This window comes from Camelus bactrianus, chromosome 4 (assembly GCF_048773025.1).
Source record: "Camelus bactrianus isolate YW-2024 breed Bactrian camel chromosome 4, ASM4877302v1, whole genome shotgun sequence".
NCBI classification, from domain to species: Eukaryota; Metazoa; Chordata; class Mammalia; order Artiodactyla; family Camelidae; genus Camelus; species Camelus bactrianus.
In genome coordinates this window covers 89226583-89240799 of record NC_133542.1, presented here as the reverse complement: position 1 = coordinate 89240799, position 14217 = coordinate 89226583, and the positions used below count along the sequence as shown (strand labels likewise).

The following is a 14217-nucleotide window of genomic DNA, read 5'->3' as shown; positions in this document are numbered from 1 at the left end:
CTGGCGATTCTGGAGGGTGGCTCCCAATGTTACTGAGTCCAAACTCATTCTGCTTGCTGCACTACAGGCCAATAAATCAGGAGACAAGTTGTTGGGGCAAGGAATAGCGACTTTATTCGGAAAGCCGGCAGACTGAGAGGATGGCAGACTAATGGCTTTGAGGACCATCCTCCTCCAGTCAGAATACAGGCTCCTTTTCTATTAAAAAAAAAAAAAAAAAAAGCAGGGGAGGGGGTGTGGTTGATTGTTGGAAACTTCTTGCTGTAGGAATTCTTTGTTCCTGCAGCTGTCCACCTGGGCCAGCTCCTGGTGCTCCTGCAAAACCTCCAACAAAACAAAGGTTATTCTCTGTTCTGCAACTTGTTATCTTTATGTGAGTGCAGAGCTAGCGAGACTAAGCCTAGGAAACAGGGCACAGGGTTAAAGCCAAAGGAACAGATCCAATATGGAGTCAGATTTGTTCTTTTCTATTACACAACACCTAAAGTTTCTCAATTCTTTTATACATTTGAAAATTGGGATTCATGTAAACAGAAGTAGTCATATGTGTTGGAATAAGTTCATGGTCTCCTTAAGTCTCCTTTTAGTAGGTGAAGCTTAATGAGGTGCCCGTCTGGAATAAGAGCCGAGCATTTAGGCAGAAGAATGGCATTTGCAGAATATTTGGCACGAACTTAGGTTTAGGGCTGACGTTAACTGGACTATTTCAGTTTGTCATCTTGGGTGTCGGACACCAATCAGCGCTCTGGCCTGATTTGCTCCAGCATGAAGTTTGGACTCAAGCGTCCTTGCTGGTGACATCCTGCCACCTTGTGGCCAGCTGTGGACTTCAACATTGTGCAGTGTGCCTTGTCCCCTAAGTGTGCCGATGCAGAGAAGCTTTCCAGCTTTCCAGCTTTCGGGGATTCCAAGCACAATTCTGTGGGCTCTGTTCATTGTCTACAGGCACTTCTATCGGTCATCAAATGTTTGTGTTGCATTCCCGCCTTAAAGGAGAGTCAGTAATCCTTTCATTCCATAAGCTCACATAGCTGATGGGATGGCAGAAATAAAGAGAGGTTTAAGTGGTGTAAATGTTGATCTGATCTTGGTTCTGCTCCTAAATTCTTGCTTCAGGTAAGCTCCAGATCTGCAGTTGAGAGGCCATGTTCTTCCTGGTTCTGCAGATTAAACTGTTCATCCTTGGGAAGACCAAATCACCCCTCCATCCTTACCTAACCGTTACAAGGCTTTACCAGGGTTACCGCATGTCTGTTACCACATACCACGGCACTCGTCTGTGGTAAGTACTATTTTTATCCTCATTTTATAGATTTACTGAGATTCGGAGGCATTAAGTAACTTGTCCAAGGTCGCTCATACAAACCTCAGTTACAGGAATCCCCACTGTGAACCCCTCTGCCTTATGTCTGTGAAATGAAGTAAAAACATCTCCTTTACTGCACACAAAGCAGATGTAAGACCAAAGGAGATGATAATGCAAATGAAGCATTTTTTTAAATGGGAAAGATCTACCCAGATGTTGGTCGGCATTTCAAAAATTAGTCGTTATTACTATTATTATGCATGATGTTGAGATTTTTGCTAATGGCAGCCCAAAATTGTCAATTTCCTAAATGGAAGAGAAGAATGACTTCTTGAAGAGAAATATCCAGACTGATTAAAAAGTTATTTTCAGTTGCTATGAATGGTGTTCTGTCATCCCCTCCCTCTCCTGTTTGCTGCACAGTTTCAAATGAAGGTGATCCTAATTAGAGATTTCATGTGTGAGAAATGAATTTGCTTGTGAATTCAATATATAATAATGGAAAGCTGGCTATAGACCACTGGGGGCTAACAACTAGACCTGTGTGATAAAGTGTTGAGATTTGTGCCTGTAGCTGCCTGGATGAATTGGACAGTAAATTTGAATTAAAGGGGGACAAACAGATGTTCCACTGTCCTCTCTGAGGGATAAATAGGAATTCTGTGTTCTGTTTCTGTGGGACTTGAGTTACTTGGAATGACTGCGGATATACACTCACCTCTCTGTTTTACCAATTTAAGTGCAGTATTTGCATCATGAAATCTAGTGATGCTCAGGGTGAAAACCACCAAACAAAAGACAGCATATCATTCGATTCTCAAATCCAGCACTGGGTGATAGGATAAGAAAGCGTACCTTAACGAAATCTAGTGATAAACTATAAAGGTACCACATTGGACGTGAAGTACATGACCATCTAATTTAGACTAGTGCATATGTAACACTCACTTCCCACACACTGCTGTCACAAGTCATTCCTTCGACAGGATAAAGCCAGAAGGAAACCTGGTTAGACCTGCAGGTCTTTGGAGGGCAAGATCCTGCTTGAAATGGTGTAGTATCAATGGAGCAGGCATGAGACTCCATCAGTAAGCATCTCACTAGAAATTTTGAAAGTGTATCCCTCTGGCTTTGTGGGTGCCTGCCCTGTTGCTCCTAGCAAAAAGTATGTTGTGTTGGAAACCATTTTGGTTTCTTTTATGAGTTATAAATTGCTGACATTCGCCACTTTGTATTCACAGTTAGGACACATGACCCATAGGTTAAATATTTACATTTTTGATCCCTGTGGGTTTGTTTTTTGTTTTTTTTTTTTTTTAGTAAATGAGTGGTTTGAAATAATCTATAAAATTAAAATAACCTGAAGGGTGTATTAAGGAGAAAATAAGTCATAAAAAGAAAGGTTGGGTGTGTGGAAGGGCGGATATATTAATTCTGCCCATTTCTCATTGATGGGGGTAATGCTGGTGGTAGACAACTTGGATATGGGTCGAGCGTATAAGAAGTTGGCTTTTAAACCACCTTCTTACCCTCCCACCTGTTACTTCTCTGAGTCCTACCTAGCTAGTGTTTGTGAGGGATGGGAAAGAGAGCGTTCAATTCAGCATACTACATAGATTGGTAGACAGGGCAATTTCAAATCATCTGCACTTGGATTCTCCTGCCCTGTATTGAAGAACATCACAAAACAATCGTTTCTACTGTAAGGAAATTGTGGAATTGTTATTATACCATAAGATGGATGTACTCTTTATGGAGATTCTCAGGATAAATTAATTTGCTCTTAGCATCAGGAACAGTTGTGTTTCTCCTGAGCAAATAAAAAAATAAACCTTAGGACACTGAGAATTGTGTCCTTAAAAGTCTTACTGTCACACTGACCACTAGAAAGCTTGAAGCTAAATTTGCAGCTTATTCATAGCAACTATACAAGCATGTGGTATATATTTGTGTGCTGAGTTTATTTCTGGCTTTATTGTGTGTTTCTATCTTTTTTTCTCATTTACATTAGTAGTAAGAATTAGGTTTGGCTGTGTGGAATCAAAAACCCCAAATACTAGTGGCTTAAACAAGATAGAAATTTCATTTTTTTTTGGGGGGTAAAATTCTGGGTAGGTAGTCCAAATTTGGAATGGCACCTCCATGATCATTGGGTACCCAAACTTCCAGTGCGTTGCTCTGCCATCCTCAACACACAGCTTCCAGCTCACAGTCCAGGATGGCTGCTCTCGCCATCAAGTCTGCAGCCAGTCAGCAGGAAGGGACACAACCAATGCTCCCTTCTAAGGATACTTCCTAGAAATTGCACACACAGCTTCCATTTACATCCCACTGACCAGACCTTAGACGTATGGGTACACCTAGCTGTAAGGACAGCTGGGGAGCGGGGTAGCCATGTATCTTAGCTAAAAATGAGGAATCTTAACGCTGTAGAGGAAGGGGAGATGGGCTGTTGGGAAGCAAGTAGAAGGCTGTGGCAATTTAGATTATTCGATGCATCTTTGTGAACTATTTTAAATTCTATTCACACTGGGACAGGGGTGCTTATAAGTAATGAAGGAGTAAGTTTACATTACTTAGAAGAAGGGTGGATCTCGTTACTTCTTCTGTTTAACAGGAGTCAGAATCTCAGAACGGGCTCCTCGATGCCACGGGGTTCTGAAACAGTTTCTGTAACCCCACTTTGGGATGTTCAGATCGCTAAGGGTCTGCAAAGGTAGGACTGTTGCGCATGAGCTATTGTGGTTAATCTCTGAAAGCCCCTTGAGCAATATACATTTACCACTCAGAGATGGTTGTAGAAGTCTTTGATAAAAAGAGGAAAATCATTATTATTCAACATAATTATGCATTGGTATCCACAGAGGCTGGTTCCAGGACCCCCAGCCAATGCCCAGAACTGCGGATGCTCGAGGCCCTTATGTAAATGGAACAGTGCTGCCGTACCCATGGGTTCCGCACCCTCAGTCAGCCGCCCGCGACCAGGATCGGCTGAGTCTGGGGATGCGGGATCTGAGCATATGGAGGGCGGAGTGCACATGCGGTTTTTTGGTAGACAAATATCTTGTGAAGAGTTCGGCTCTTGGGGTGTCCTGGTATTGTAAGAACATGACCAAAAGGATGTGGAATAGTGAAGTGTTTTGGAACTGGTGGCTGGAATGGCTGTTTTGTCATGAGACTTTAAAGTCATGGCCACACTAGAGCAGTGGTTTCCAGACTTCAGTGTGTCCAGGACTTTAGGGCCATCGTTAAAACTGCTGCTACCTGACGCCCACCTTCAGAGATGCTGATTTGTTAGCTTGGGGGCAGAATTTGACAGGTACTGGACTAAAGGATGTTGATTGCCCAACGTTAAAGATTTCTAAATGGAGTTAATTAAACTTTCCTTTGAAATAGAGCATGAACAAGTCATTGGAAAACACAGAATATGCTTTAGATACTTTATTTCCCCAAGTTTCTGAGGGGGCCAGCATTTCTCCTCCCCAGGACAATCTCTTCTGTGAAGCATGACTCTCAGACCAGTTGAGCACAGTTGAATTCCTGCCTAAACGTTAATGACTTGATGAGGGCTTTTAGCACTCTCTCGCAGCTCTGGGCACCCGACATGCCAGGCGCCAGTGAGCATGGAGAAGGCATCCTTAGGTTCCTCCTCACCATGGAAACCAGTGCACACTGCTCTGTGTCCGTCAGTTTTCAGGCTGGTGACTGGTCACCTGTGTCGTAGCAACAGGAGAAGGCTGCAGTTGATCTCGGCATTTCACATGCTCTGGAAACAGGGTTTCAATCCCAGGCCCTGGCTTCTTCCTCTGTGTAGATTCCTGGTGAGCTGTTGTTTGGACTCTGGGAGTTGAGGGGGCCTGAGAGCAACAGAGTGGGAGAGAAATTCTGGACCATGAACAATATTGGTGGCTGATGTATGCAAACTGGAGGTGTTAGCTGAACCAGTAAAAAAAAAAAAGGTATGAATTTTAGGGGAGGGGAGGGAATCCTATTCATTTTTTAAATCGAAATACAGTTGGTTTACAATGCTGCGTTAACTTCTGGTGTGCAGCACAGCGACTCAGCCACACACACACATGCGTATAGATTCCCTTTCATACTCCTTTACATTACAGGCTACCACCGGGTGTTGAATATAGCTCCCTGTGCTATACAGTAGGACTCTGCTGTTCACCTATTTTACATACAGTAGTTAGTATCTGCAAATCCTGAACTCCTAGTTTATCCCTCCATCCCCCCTCTCCCCTCTGGTAACCACAAGTTTGCTCACTATGTCTGTGAGCATATATGGATTTGCAAAACTCCAAAAGTTATAAAGTACCGCACTGTGTTTGGCTGGTAAGAGTATAAATCAGTCAAATAGCTACGGAAGGCAATTTGTCAATATCTTTCCAAATTACAAATGTACATGACCTAAGTTTCAGCAATTCCCTTTCTAGAAATTTCTCCTACAAGTATACTCTCACATACGTGAAGTGACATATGTAGAGGCTATTTACTGCAGTGTTTTGGGAGTGCAAAATATGGACTATAACATAAATAGAAAATGGCTAAATAAATTATAGTAAATCCATATGATATGTGCAAAAGAATGAAGCTTTTATGTAGTGCTCTAGAAAGAGTCCTAAAGTGTATCATTAAGTGAACAAGAGTGAGCAGCAGAACAGATGTATGGTATGCTGCCATTTGTCAGCCACGAGTACAGGAAGTTGACTCCCTCGCCTGCAAAGGAGAACTAACGGCTGCTCTCCTGGGCAACCCGAGGAGACAGGACACACAATTCTGGATCCTACTTTTGCTGCTGCAGTTGCTAGCCCTCCCCTAACTGGGTGAACAGACCCAGACCCTCAAGGACCTGTGCAGTGCTCACCAGTCGCCTGCCGTCCGCATGCCCGGTATCCAGTGGTACTGGCAGGAACCATACTTTTTGATTCGCAGTGGACTAGGACTTCTTTCCTCTTGGACTGGGTCTATGCGGGGTTGGGAGTTAGCATTCAAACTTACTTCTGTTTCATTCATACCCGATGAATCTGGGTTGGCGGTATAAAAGCCCACAGTAGAAATAGAGAAATCACTTTCAGTTTCTGGTGTGCAACTAGAAAATTCGTCTTTTATCAGATGATGATAACCTTGTGTGCCATCTACCCAGGGTTTTTACAAAGCAGATATCAGTGGTTAGTGTATAAAAATCCCACGCAAGCCCGGGCTCGCTGTCATGTTTCAGTTACCTTCTTGACTGCCAGCAGAATTAGCAGGTAGATTGGCTTTGTAGGAAGCCAGTAGGAAGTACGTTGTCCATTCAAACTTTGACCATTTGGCTTCGCCTTGAGGTTAGCATAACACAGGAAACATTAGGTTGGGAGATAAAAACCTCTATATGTCTCTAGCGTTTTTGTATGTCTTACAAGGAAGTAATCATGAATTCGTGCAAAGATCTGACTACCAGAATGCGTATAGTAGATGTGTTGATAATCATGAAAAATGGGAGGCATCCATAATAGCCAACCACAAGGAGTTGGTTAAATTCTGGTACAGTGATACAGCCAAAAGCACAGCGGACATTTAAAAATGATAATGTAGAAGGATATTTAACAACATGCAGAAATGTTCATGATATACTAAGAGGGAAAAGCTGGCCTCAAAATAAATCACAGCACTGATCTTGTTTTAAAATTATTATACGTACAGCAACAACAAAAAACACACACTGAGTGACTATACACCACAGATTATTAGCACTTGTCATATTTTGTGATGGGATGTGGATAAAGTTTTAATTTTCTTCTTAAGATTATGAATATTTTTCTACAAAAATACGCTTGATTACTTTTGCAAGAAAGCATCTTAAAAAACCTATTATGAGAAGGGCGTCAGATGGAAACATCGCTGAGCACCTCTCCCTACACAGTTGCAGCAGGCCAATGTTGGGAGCCCCCTCTGGAGCCCCACGTCTCGGCCTCACCCTCTCAGGCCCACCCCCCCGGCCCTGGGTCTGGCCCTCTCCTGGGCAGACTCTCCAAGTCTCTGCCTTGTTCCTCAGTATTGATGTCTGGACAGTGTCTGTCCCACCTACCTGACCAGAAGCCCTTGTGATGATTAGGTCATCTAGAAGACCACCACCCCCGCCAGTTTTAGATGGAATTTTGATTGAATTCTTTCTGAATACTTCAGTAGTTTTTAAGAAAAAACTTTCTTGAGCATCCAGCTGCAGCCTCCAGTGAGCACCTGGCCCTTGTTTGAGAACGCCGGAGTCTGTTGCCGTGGAAACAACACTCAAGTCAGACTGCTACAGAAAGACCTCTCCTGAGCCCCCAGGAACATATTGTTTCCTTCAGTTTGGTTCCTTTTGGTTTAAGTAGGCATGGAAACCCTCACTTTCTGGGGAGCCTGTTTTCCTTGGCCAGATGTTGATGAATGGATGGTCAAAGAGGTCAAATAAATTTTCAGCTGTTGGAGATGTCTGTCACAGAAAGGGCAGGTTGAATTTTGATGGGTGAGTTCTAATGAGAATTAGAGTCTTTGTTTTGCACAAGTGCTTTTAAGAATGGCCAGCCTTTCCCATAAGTGGGATTAAGTTGCTCATGGCTTCTAAGTCACAAAGTTTTAGCTGATGCGTGCTTCCCTACCGTGCAAGCTGCTGCAGCCAAAATCTGTTACGGTGTGATCAGAGCTCACCTTGAATATGCATCAGGCTTTCCTACAATGCTTTCAAACTAAGTGTTTTTCTTCATTTCTTATATATTTTAAATTCACGTTCTTGCGCTACAGTTCTATGATGTCGAACGTTAATGTAACTCTTTTATTAGAGACTTAGAAAGGGGAAGTGATTTTTCTCAGAATGCAGTACCGTGAAAAAAGCCATCATACAGTGTGTAGGAACAGGCTAATCACCATTCTATTCAACCAAGAGTGACCTCACGGTGCTCCAGCCTCTCTGTTATCCCCTCCTGAGGCCCAGTCATCACTGGCCTTCCAGTTTGTGGCCTGGAGCCAACAATCTTGAAAATCCCTGCGAAGAACAACATATAAGTAAAAAGATTCAGCAAGATTATGGGGAAGAGAAAGTGCAAACCCCCGTGTGGGTAAACCATGCCTCCTTCACATTCCAATTTATATTTCCGAAGCTTAAAATATTCTGAAACCCCTAAAGAATGCGTGGAAAGTAGAAATTTCTCTTAAAAACAAGTATTCTACAAAAACTAAGAAACTTTCACATGTCAATCAAGAGTAGAAGGGATACATAAGTGGTGGTGTGGTTGTACAATGGAATAATGGCAATGAGAACAGAATGAGCTACTGGATAAAACTGAAATTCATTATGCTGAAGGGAGAAAGCAAGAGACAAAGAGCATGTGCTGTGTGAAGTTCTAGCTGATTCATTTATCAGAACTAATCTCTGGGGGAAAGAAAAGTCAATGGAGCTTCCCTGGGAGTGTGGGAGCGTGGGGGTGAGCATGACTGGGGAGGGGTGCCAGGGAGCTTTCTGAAATGATGCAATTGTGCTCCATCTGGACTGGGCTGATAGTCACATGGGTCACATGCATTTGTCAAAACTCAACAAAATTTACACTTAAAACCTGTGCATTTGTTGTATATAAATTATACCTCAATGAATAAAAGTGTATTGGATAGCCTTTCTCAGCAAGGCATATTTCTAAGTGCTTTACATGATTTAACTTACTTAATTCTCACAAAAATATAAGGGAGGAGATGTTCATTTGCATTTTACTGATGGGGAAACTGAGGCACAGAGCAATTACATAGACACCTAAGGTAATGGAGCTAGTGTCGGGGCCAGGATTCGAACACTGACAGTTCAGGTCCAGAGATGGACTCTTAGCAGTTGAATCGTATTTCATATGTGCCAGCAGTGACAACCAGCTTGTCGTTTCCCCTTTCCTCTAAGAGCTTTTCCAAATGTGATAGCAGAACAATTGCTCATATAAGCAGGAAGAATTATCCAATGAAGTAGGTACTCTTCAGTCAAGGAACTTAGACCAGGGAGTGTTGCCCCCAACTCTCCTTTCAGCCATAGCAATGTATAGATTTGGTGGCTTTCAGTGACTTGACGGTAGTGGGAGTGGAAGGAGATGAAGCGTTTCTGAGTGCCCTAGGATTCTACAGTCCTCTGATTTTATGAATATGACTGAAAGCATGCCCAGTACGTGGAAGATATGGGGCTGATTCTACATGTAAACACGACTTAATGAGAGATCAGATTTTCTCCTGATCTCGGTTATCTCATGCTAAAGCAGTTGGCTGTCAGGTGCCAGGGGACTCAGTTTCAAGACTGTCACTTGTGTGCCTTTCCCTGTTCCATGTCTATGGGCAGTATCCCTTCTATCAGTTGGTATCTTTCCATTTTGCAAAAGGCATGGTGAGTAAGAGGAGCTGGCTTGGCACAGATCCATTGTTTACTTTCTAGAGTCACTTGAAATAAAAATGCAAATAGTCCACCAATGACCAGCGTAGAAAGTACTCCTCCTGCATCCCGGGGCGGTCCCATTGCCTTTGTAACATAAAGGAAAACAGAATCATCATTGTAAGCTTGTGTTGTCTTTAGATCCAGAAAAAGGATGGGTAAGTGTACACTTTTCTACCTACTTTAGCTTAAAACAAAGTTGTTTTTTTATTAAGTAACAGGTTGTAAAAAGGTAGCTTTCTTAAGACCATATGGTTCATTGGCACCATATGGTGCACCTGTACCATGCATTTCTTCCTTAAGTCCTGTGCTCCTGCCTGTTTAAAATGTGAATGGTCACCTCCGCTTCCCCTGCTCCGGTACACTCAGGGTAGTTTAATCCTTCCTTGCACACTGTGTCCTTCAATATCTCCTTTATAAACATGCCTGATTTTGGAACTGTTCTGTAATTGGACATCAGCCTCACTGGGCAGGTGCACGTCTTAAGCTCTTCACAGTGGCTTACCAGCCTAATTGAACTACAGAAATATAAAAGCAATGAGGTGGGAGTATTTGCAAAATGAATGCATGTTGATAATCTGTGTATTTACAGAGACCTTCTCACGCAGACCTAACTGCTTGGTTATGCTGCTTTTACCAATGGAAAGAAAAATCAAAGAAAATTTTCCATATTCCATGATTCCAATCTATTCTTGGCTGAGACCCTAAGGCTTCTGCAGGATCAGAGAACTTGTTTTCATAACCATAGCTTTTGGATTGAAGTGAGAAATGCCATTTCTTCCCCCCTCTCCCTTTTTGCAAACCAATGGAAAAGAACAAGGAGACCAAAAAGCAGGAAGGCAAACTTCCATCTTTACTGAAATTAGGAAACATTCATACCTGGACCCGTAATACTGTCTTTGAAAAAGGGCTTTCAGATACGTGTAAACTGCGCCAGTGTGAAGACAGACTCGGAGAGGAGGCTAGGGACTTCAGATTTCGTGGGCAAACTAGAGAGACTGCAGACTTCTTTGAAGTAGATTTCACAGCCTTGGCTTGAAACGAGGTAAGGGCGCATAGTCTGATAGCAGCAGTGACCTCAGGCGACAACTGAGCGAACACCTAGAAGACACCCCGACACTCCGTCTTCGCCATCACCGAAGACCATGGGAGGTGTGGAGGACAAACTATAAGGAACGAAGAGCCCTCCAGCTTCTACGTCCACCAAAGAAGAGCGAAGACATCACCATCCCCAAATAACCTCCACCGACTGGTTTCACTGGGAAGAGGGAAACTTCCAACCAGCCCAGAGCCACTCACAACATTCACGGGGGGCTGGTGAGTTTTCTGAAGGCAACAAGCCTCAAGTGCTCACCAGCTCATTCGCCTGATCCTTACCCTTACTGCCCTGTCTTCTAATATGGTTCAGAAACAACACCGCCCTCCTCAGTTCAAGGACAGACGACATTCAAAAGGAAATCACGGGGCTTAGGTGAACATGTAGTATTTAAAAAGAAATATCACACATACACCCAGACATAGATGAATAAAACACATGTGAAAAATTATACTGCAAAGCGGATGAAAATTAAGACAACGTATTTCTCCAAGAAGTAATCTGGTAACATACATTAATACCAGATATATACACACACTTCAATTCACCTAGGAAATCATCCTGTAGAATTTCACTGTCCATTATATTAGTCACAGATATTTGATACATGGAACTATTTCATGTATGGAACTGAGAAACTAAAATTTTAATTTGAAAACATACTCATTTCAGTTATTGGAAACTTTTATTTATTTATTTATTTATTTATTTTTTTATTTTTTTATTGGAAACTTTTAGATGTTATTTGGAACAACTTGGGGATTTAAATTTACTTTTCAACTGTAAATTTTATGAGATCTAATTACAGATCAAGTATTGCCAATGAAAATTTAGTGTCTCATGATATGCTCTAAGTATAAAATATACACTAGATTTTTTAAAGACTTAATTCAATAAAAAAGAATGTAAAATATGTCATTGAAGTAATATATTACTAATATAATAACGTTAAAATTGATTTTACCAGTTTCTTTTACCTTTTCAATGTGGCTACTGAAAAATGTTAAATTACATGCAGCTTGCATTATATTTTGATCAAACGGCCTGCACTATGCCATAGGCTTTTAAGAAGGCTCACATCAGAACATAGAGAACAGAAGAAAAAAACATGTAAATCATTTCTCTAAGATCAAGACTAAGTACTGAAAGGGCACATTAAGTTCCCAGAAAAATATGATACAAGTGATCAATAACTAGAAATATCCGAGTATATTATACTTCAGAGATGAGGGGTTCTTTGGGCATTTAGGACCCTACTTCACCACCACCACCACCACACAGACACAGACACACACACACAGAGACATACACACAAACACACACACACACACACAAACACAAAATCAACTACACGTGGATTACAAAAAAATTACTCTCTTGCATGAGCAAAAGTGAAAGCACAAATAAATTACTTAAGGTATTCCAAAGCCTTTTTCATATTTTTTCTTTTATGTGAATCCCCTTTTAATCCAGTCACCACTGCTTGTGTTTTCTCATACAGTGTGGTCTTTATGCCATTAAGAGCACTGGTGATGAGCATTTCATTAAAAAGCATCTCACCATTGTTTCCAGAATTTCCTTCTGAGACAGAAAACATTTTGGGGACTGGAGACAACATCTCACTTTGGCACACCACAGTGGGTAATTCTCAGTAGTGGAGAGGTTGGGGAGGAGAGGGAAGGGGAGGAGGGAGGTTCTGTAGATCTGAAATGTTCCCTGCTGTTTGTCTTCTTTCCATTTAAAACTGATTCCACGGTAGAAGTATCAATCTGTGGAAATAGCTTTTTTGTGTCCTCCTCAGAGCAGAAAGTTCTGTTGGAGAAGTAGTTGAGCTCAAAGTGCATTAGGGATCCAGCTGCAGTTCAATGTTGACGGATTCAGCAATCCGCAGCAGTCCTTCAAAGAGTGCAAGCTGTGGTTTCCTCCTGGGATGACCTCACCAGGACCCCTGGCAACGGTGCTGGTGAAACGTAGAATGAAACAGTTAGTTGTAGAAGACAGAAACAGTAGATGAGCTGAAGACAACACATTAGAAATAGCACAGGGCGGGAAGCTGGTTTCCTCCCTCACTTTTCAGTTAGGGTGGGTTAAAGACAGAGGCAGCAGAGACATAGTTTTGACTCTTAAATCCTGTTTGGACTGAAGGACCCTCCTTATATTTCCTCTAGGGTAAACAAATAAAAGATAGAACCAATCCTTATAAAACACCTGCACATTAAGAAAGGCAGATGGAGTGGTGATACTGATTTTGAAAACAGGGTGGAGGTGGCCGGCGTGAGTCACTGATGGCCCCTCATCCACTGTAGCTCATCAGCATCACCGTGTTGTCAGGACAGCCTGCATTGCTGGATACCCTTGAAAGGGGGGGACAGTACCTAGTACCTAGTACCAGAGTGCTAGTTAAGGGCATGGGCTCTGTGGGCAGAAAGACTCAGATTTTCTTGGGTCTTCCTACATTGGTTGTGCTTGCACTCATTTTGCTTGGGTAAGTGACATGGCCTCCCTACGCCTTGATTTTATCCGATGCTTAAAAAAGCAACAGTGCCTAACTTATCCAGTGGTTGCGAGGTTGAGATGAGTTAATTCCTACAAAGTGCCTAATACGCAGTTGGGGGGCATAATAAAATGTTTCAGTAGCACTAGTTAGTGCTATGGTTTTAGTCTTTTTAAAAATTTCAATTCATTATTGGAAAAAATGGACAGAAATTTAGATGAAGCTAGAAATAGATAACATTTAATGAGAGCTTATTATATGCCAGTGCTCTTCTACAAATATTACATGAATGATACAGTTATTAGCCTCATTTCACCTGTGAAGAGACTCAGGTAGGCACAGAGATGTTAAGTAACTTGCTCAAGGACACACAGATGTGTAAATTGAAGAGCCAGTGTATGAATACAATCATTGTAGTGTGGTTCTAGCCTTAGTTTAGGAAAGTTAAGATGAAAGGCAGTTAGAAATGCCACATAAGTTCTTAAATTGGGTTATGAGTTTATAAAAATAAGTGGGTGGGGTCTTAGGTCTATTTTTTATGATTACTAATAGATATAAAGAAGTTATCATTGGGGGTGAGGGTCATAGCTCAGGGGTAGAGCACGTGCTTAGCATGCACGAGGTTCTAGGTTCAATCCCCAGTATCTCCATTTAAAAAAGAAGTTATCACCAAGAATACAATACCTGCTCAGGAGGCTCTGGCAACAAGATACTACATTGGTCGTGTCTCCAGCTAAGCTGGAGTTGAAGGCATATTCCAAAATGTGATGGCAGCCACTGTCTACAGGACTGTTGGTGAGCATGCCTGGAAGTGGGACAGAATGTCATTTATTTAATTAATGAAGTCACCGAACTCTCCTTCTATTCCTAGCTTCCCAACCATGCTCCATGCATTTCAC

At 42.1% G+C, this 14217-nt stretch overlaps 2 protein-coding genes across 25 annotated transcripts in view; one reads left to right on the top strand and one right to left on the bottom strand.

The window, feature by feature from the left end:
* LOC105078787 (recQ-mediated genome instability protein 1-like) overlaps positions 1-14217 on the top strand; it is a 345845-nt gene that overhangs the window by 157698 nt on the left and 173930 nt on the right. For 23 of the 24 annotated variants that reach the window (XR_012506735.1, XR_012506739.1, XR_012506748.1 and 20 more), the window contains one exon: positions 1117-1282. The exons of the other annotated variant lie outside the window; for it this stretch is intronic. The gene's annotated coding sequence lies outside the window, so the exon portion shown is untranslated. The remainder of the gene's footprint in view (positions 1-1116; positions 1283-14217) is intronic. 24 annotated transcript variants of the gene reach the window in all.
* Positions 1289-14217, bottom strand: part of SLC28A3 (solute carrier family 28 member 3) — a 60646-nt gene continuing 47717 nt past the window's right edge. Inside the window, exons 17-18 of the mRNA XM_010967501.3 lie at positions 14003-14123; positions 1289-12784 (exon numbers count right to left, since the gene is read on the bottom strand). Coding sequence (XP_010965803.2) covers positions 12658-12784; positions 14003-14123 — 248 coding nt within the window. The 3' untranslated portion in view covers positions 1289-12657. The remainder of the gene's footprint in view (positions 12785-14002; positions 14124-14217) is intronic.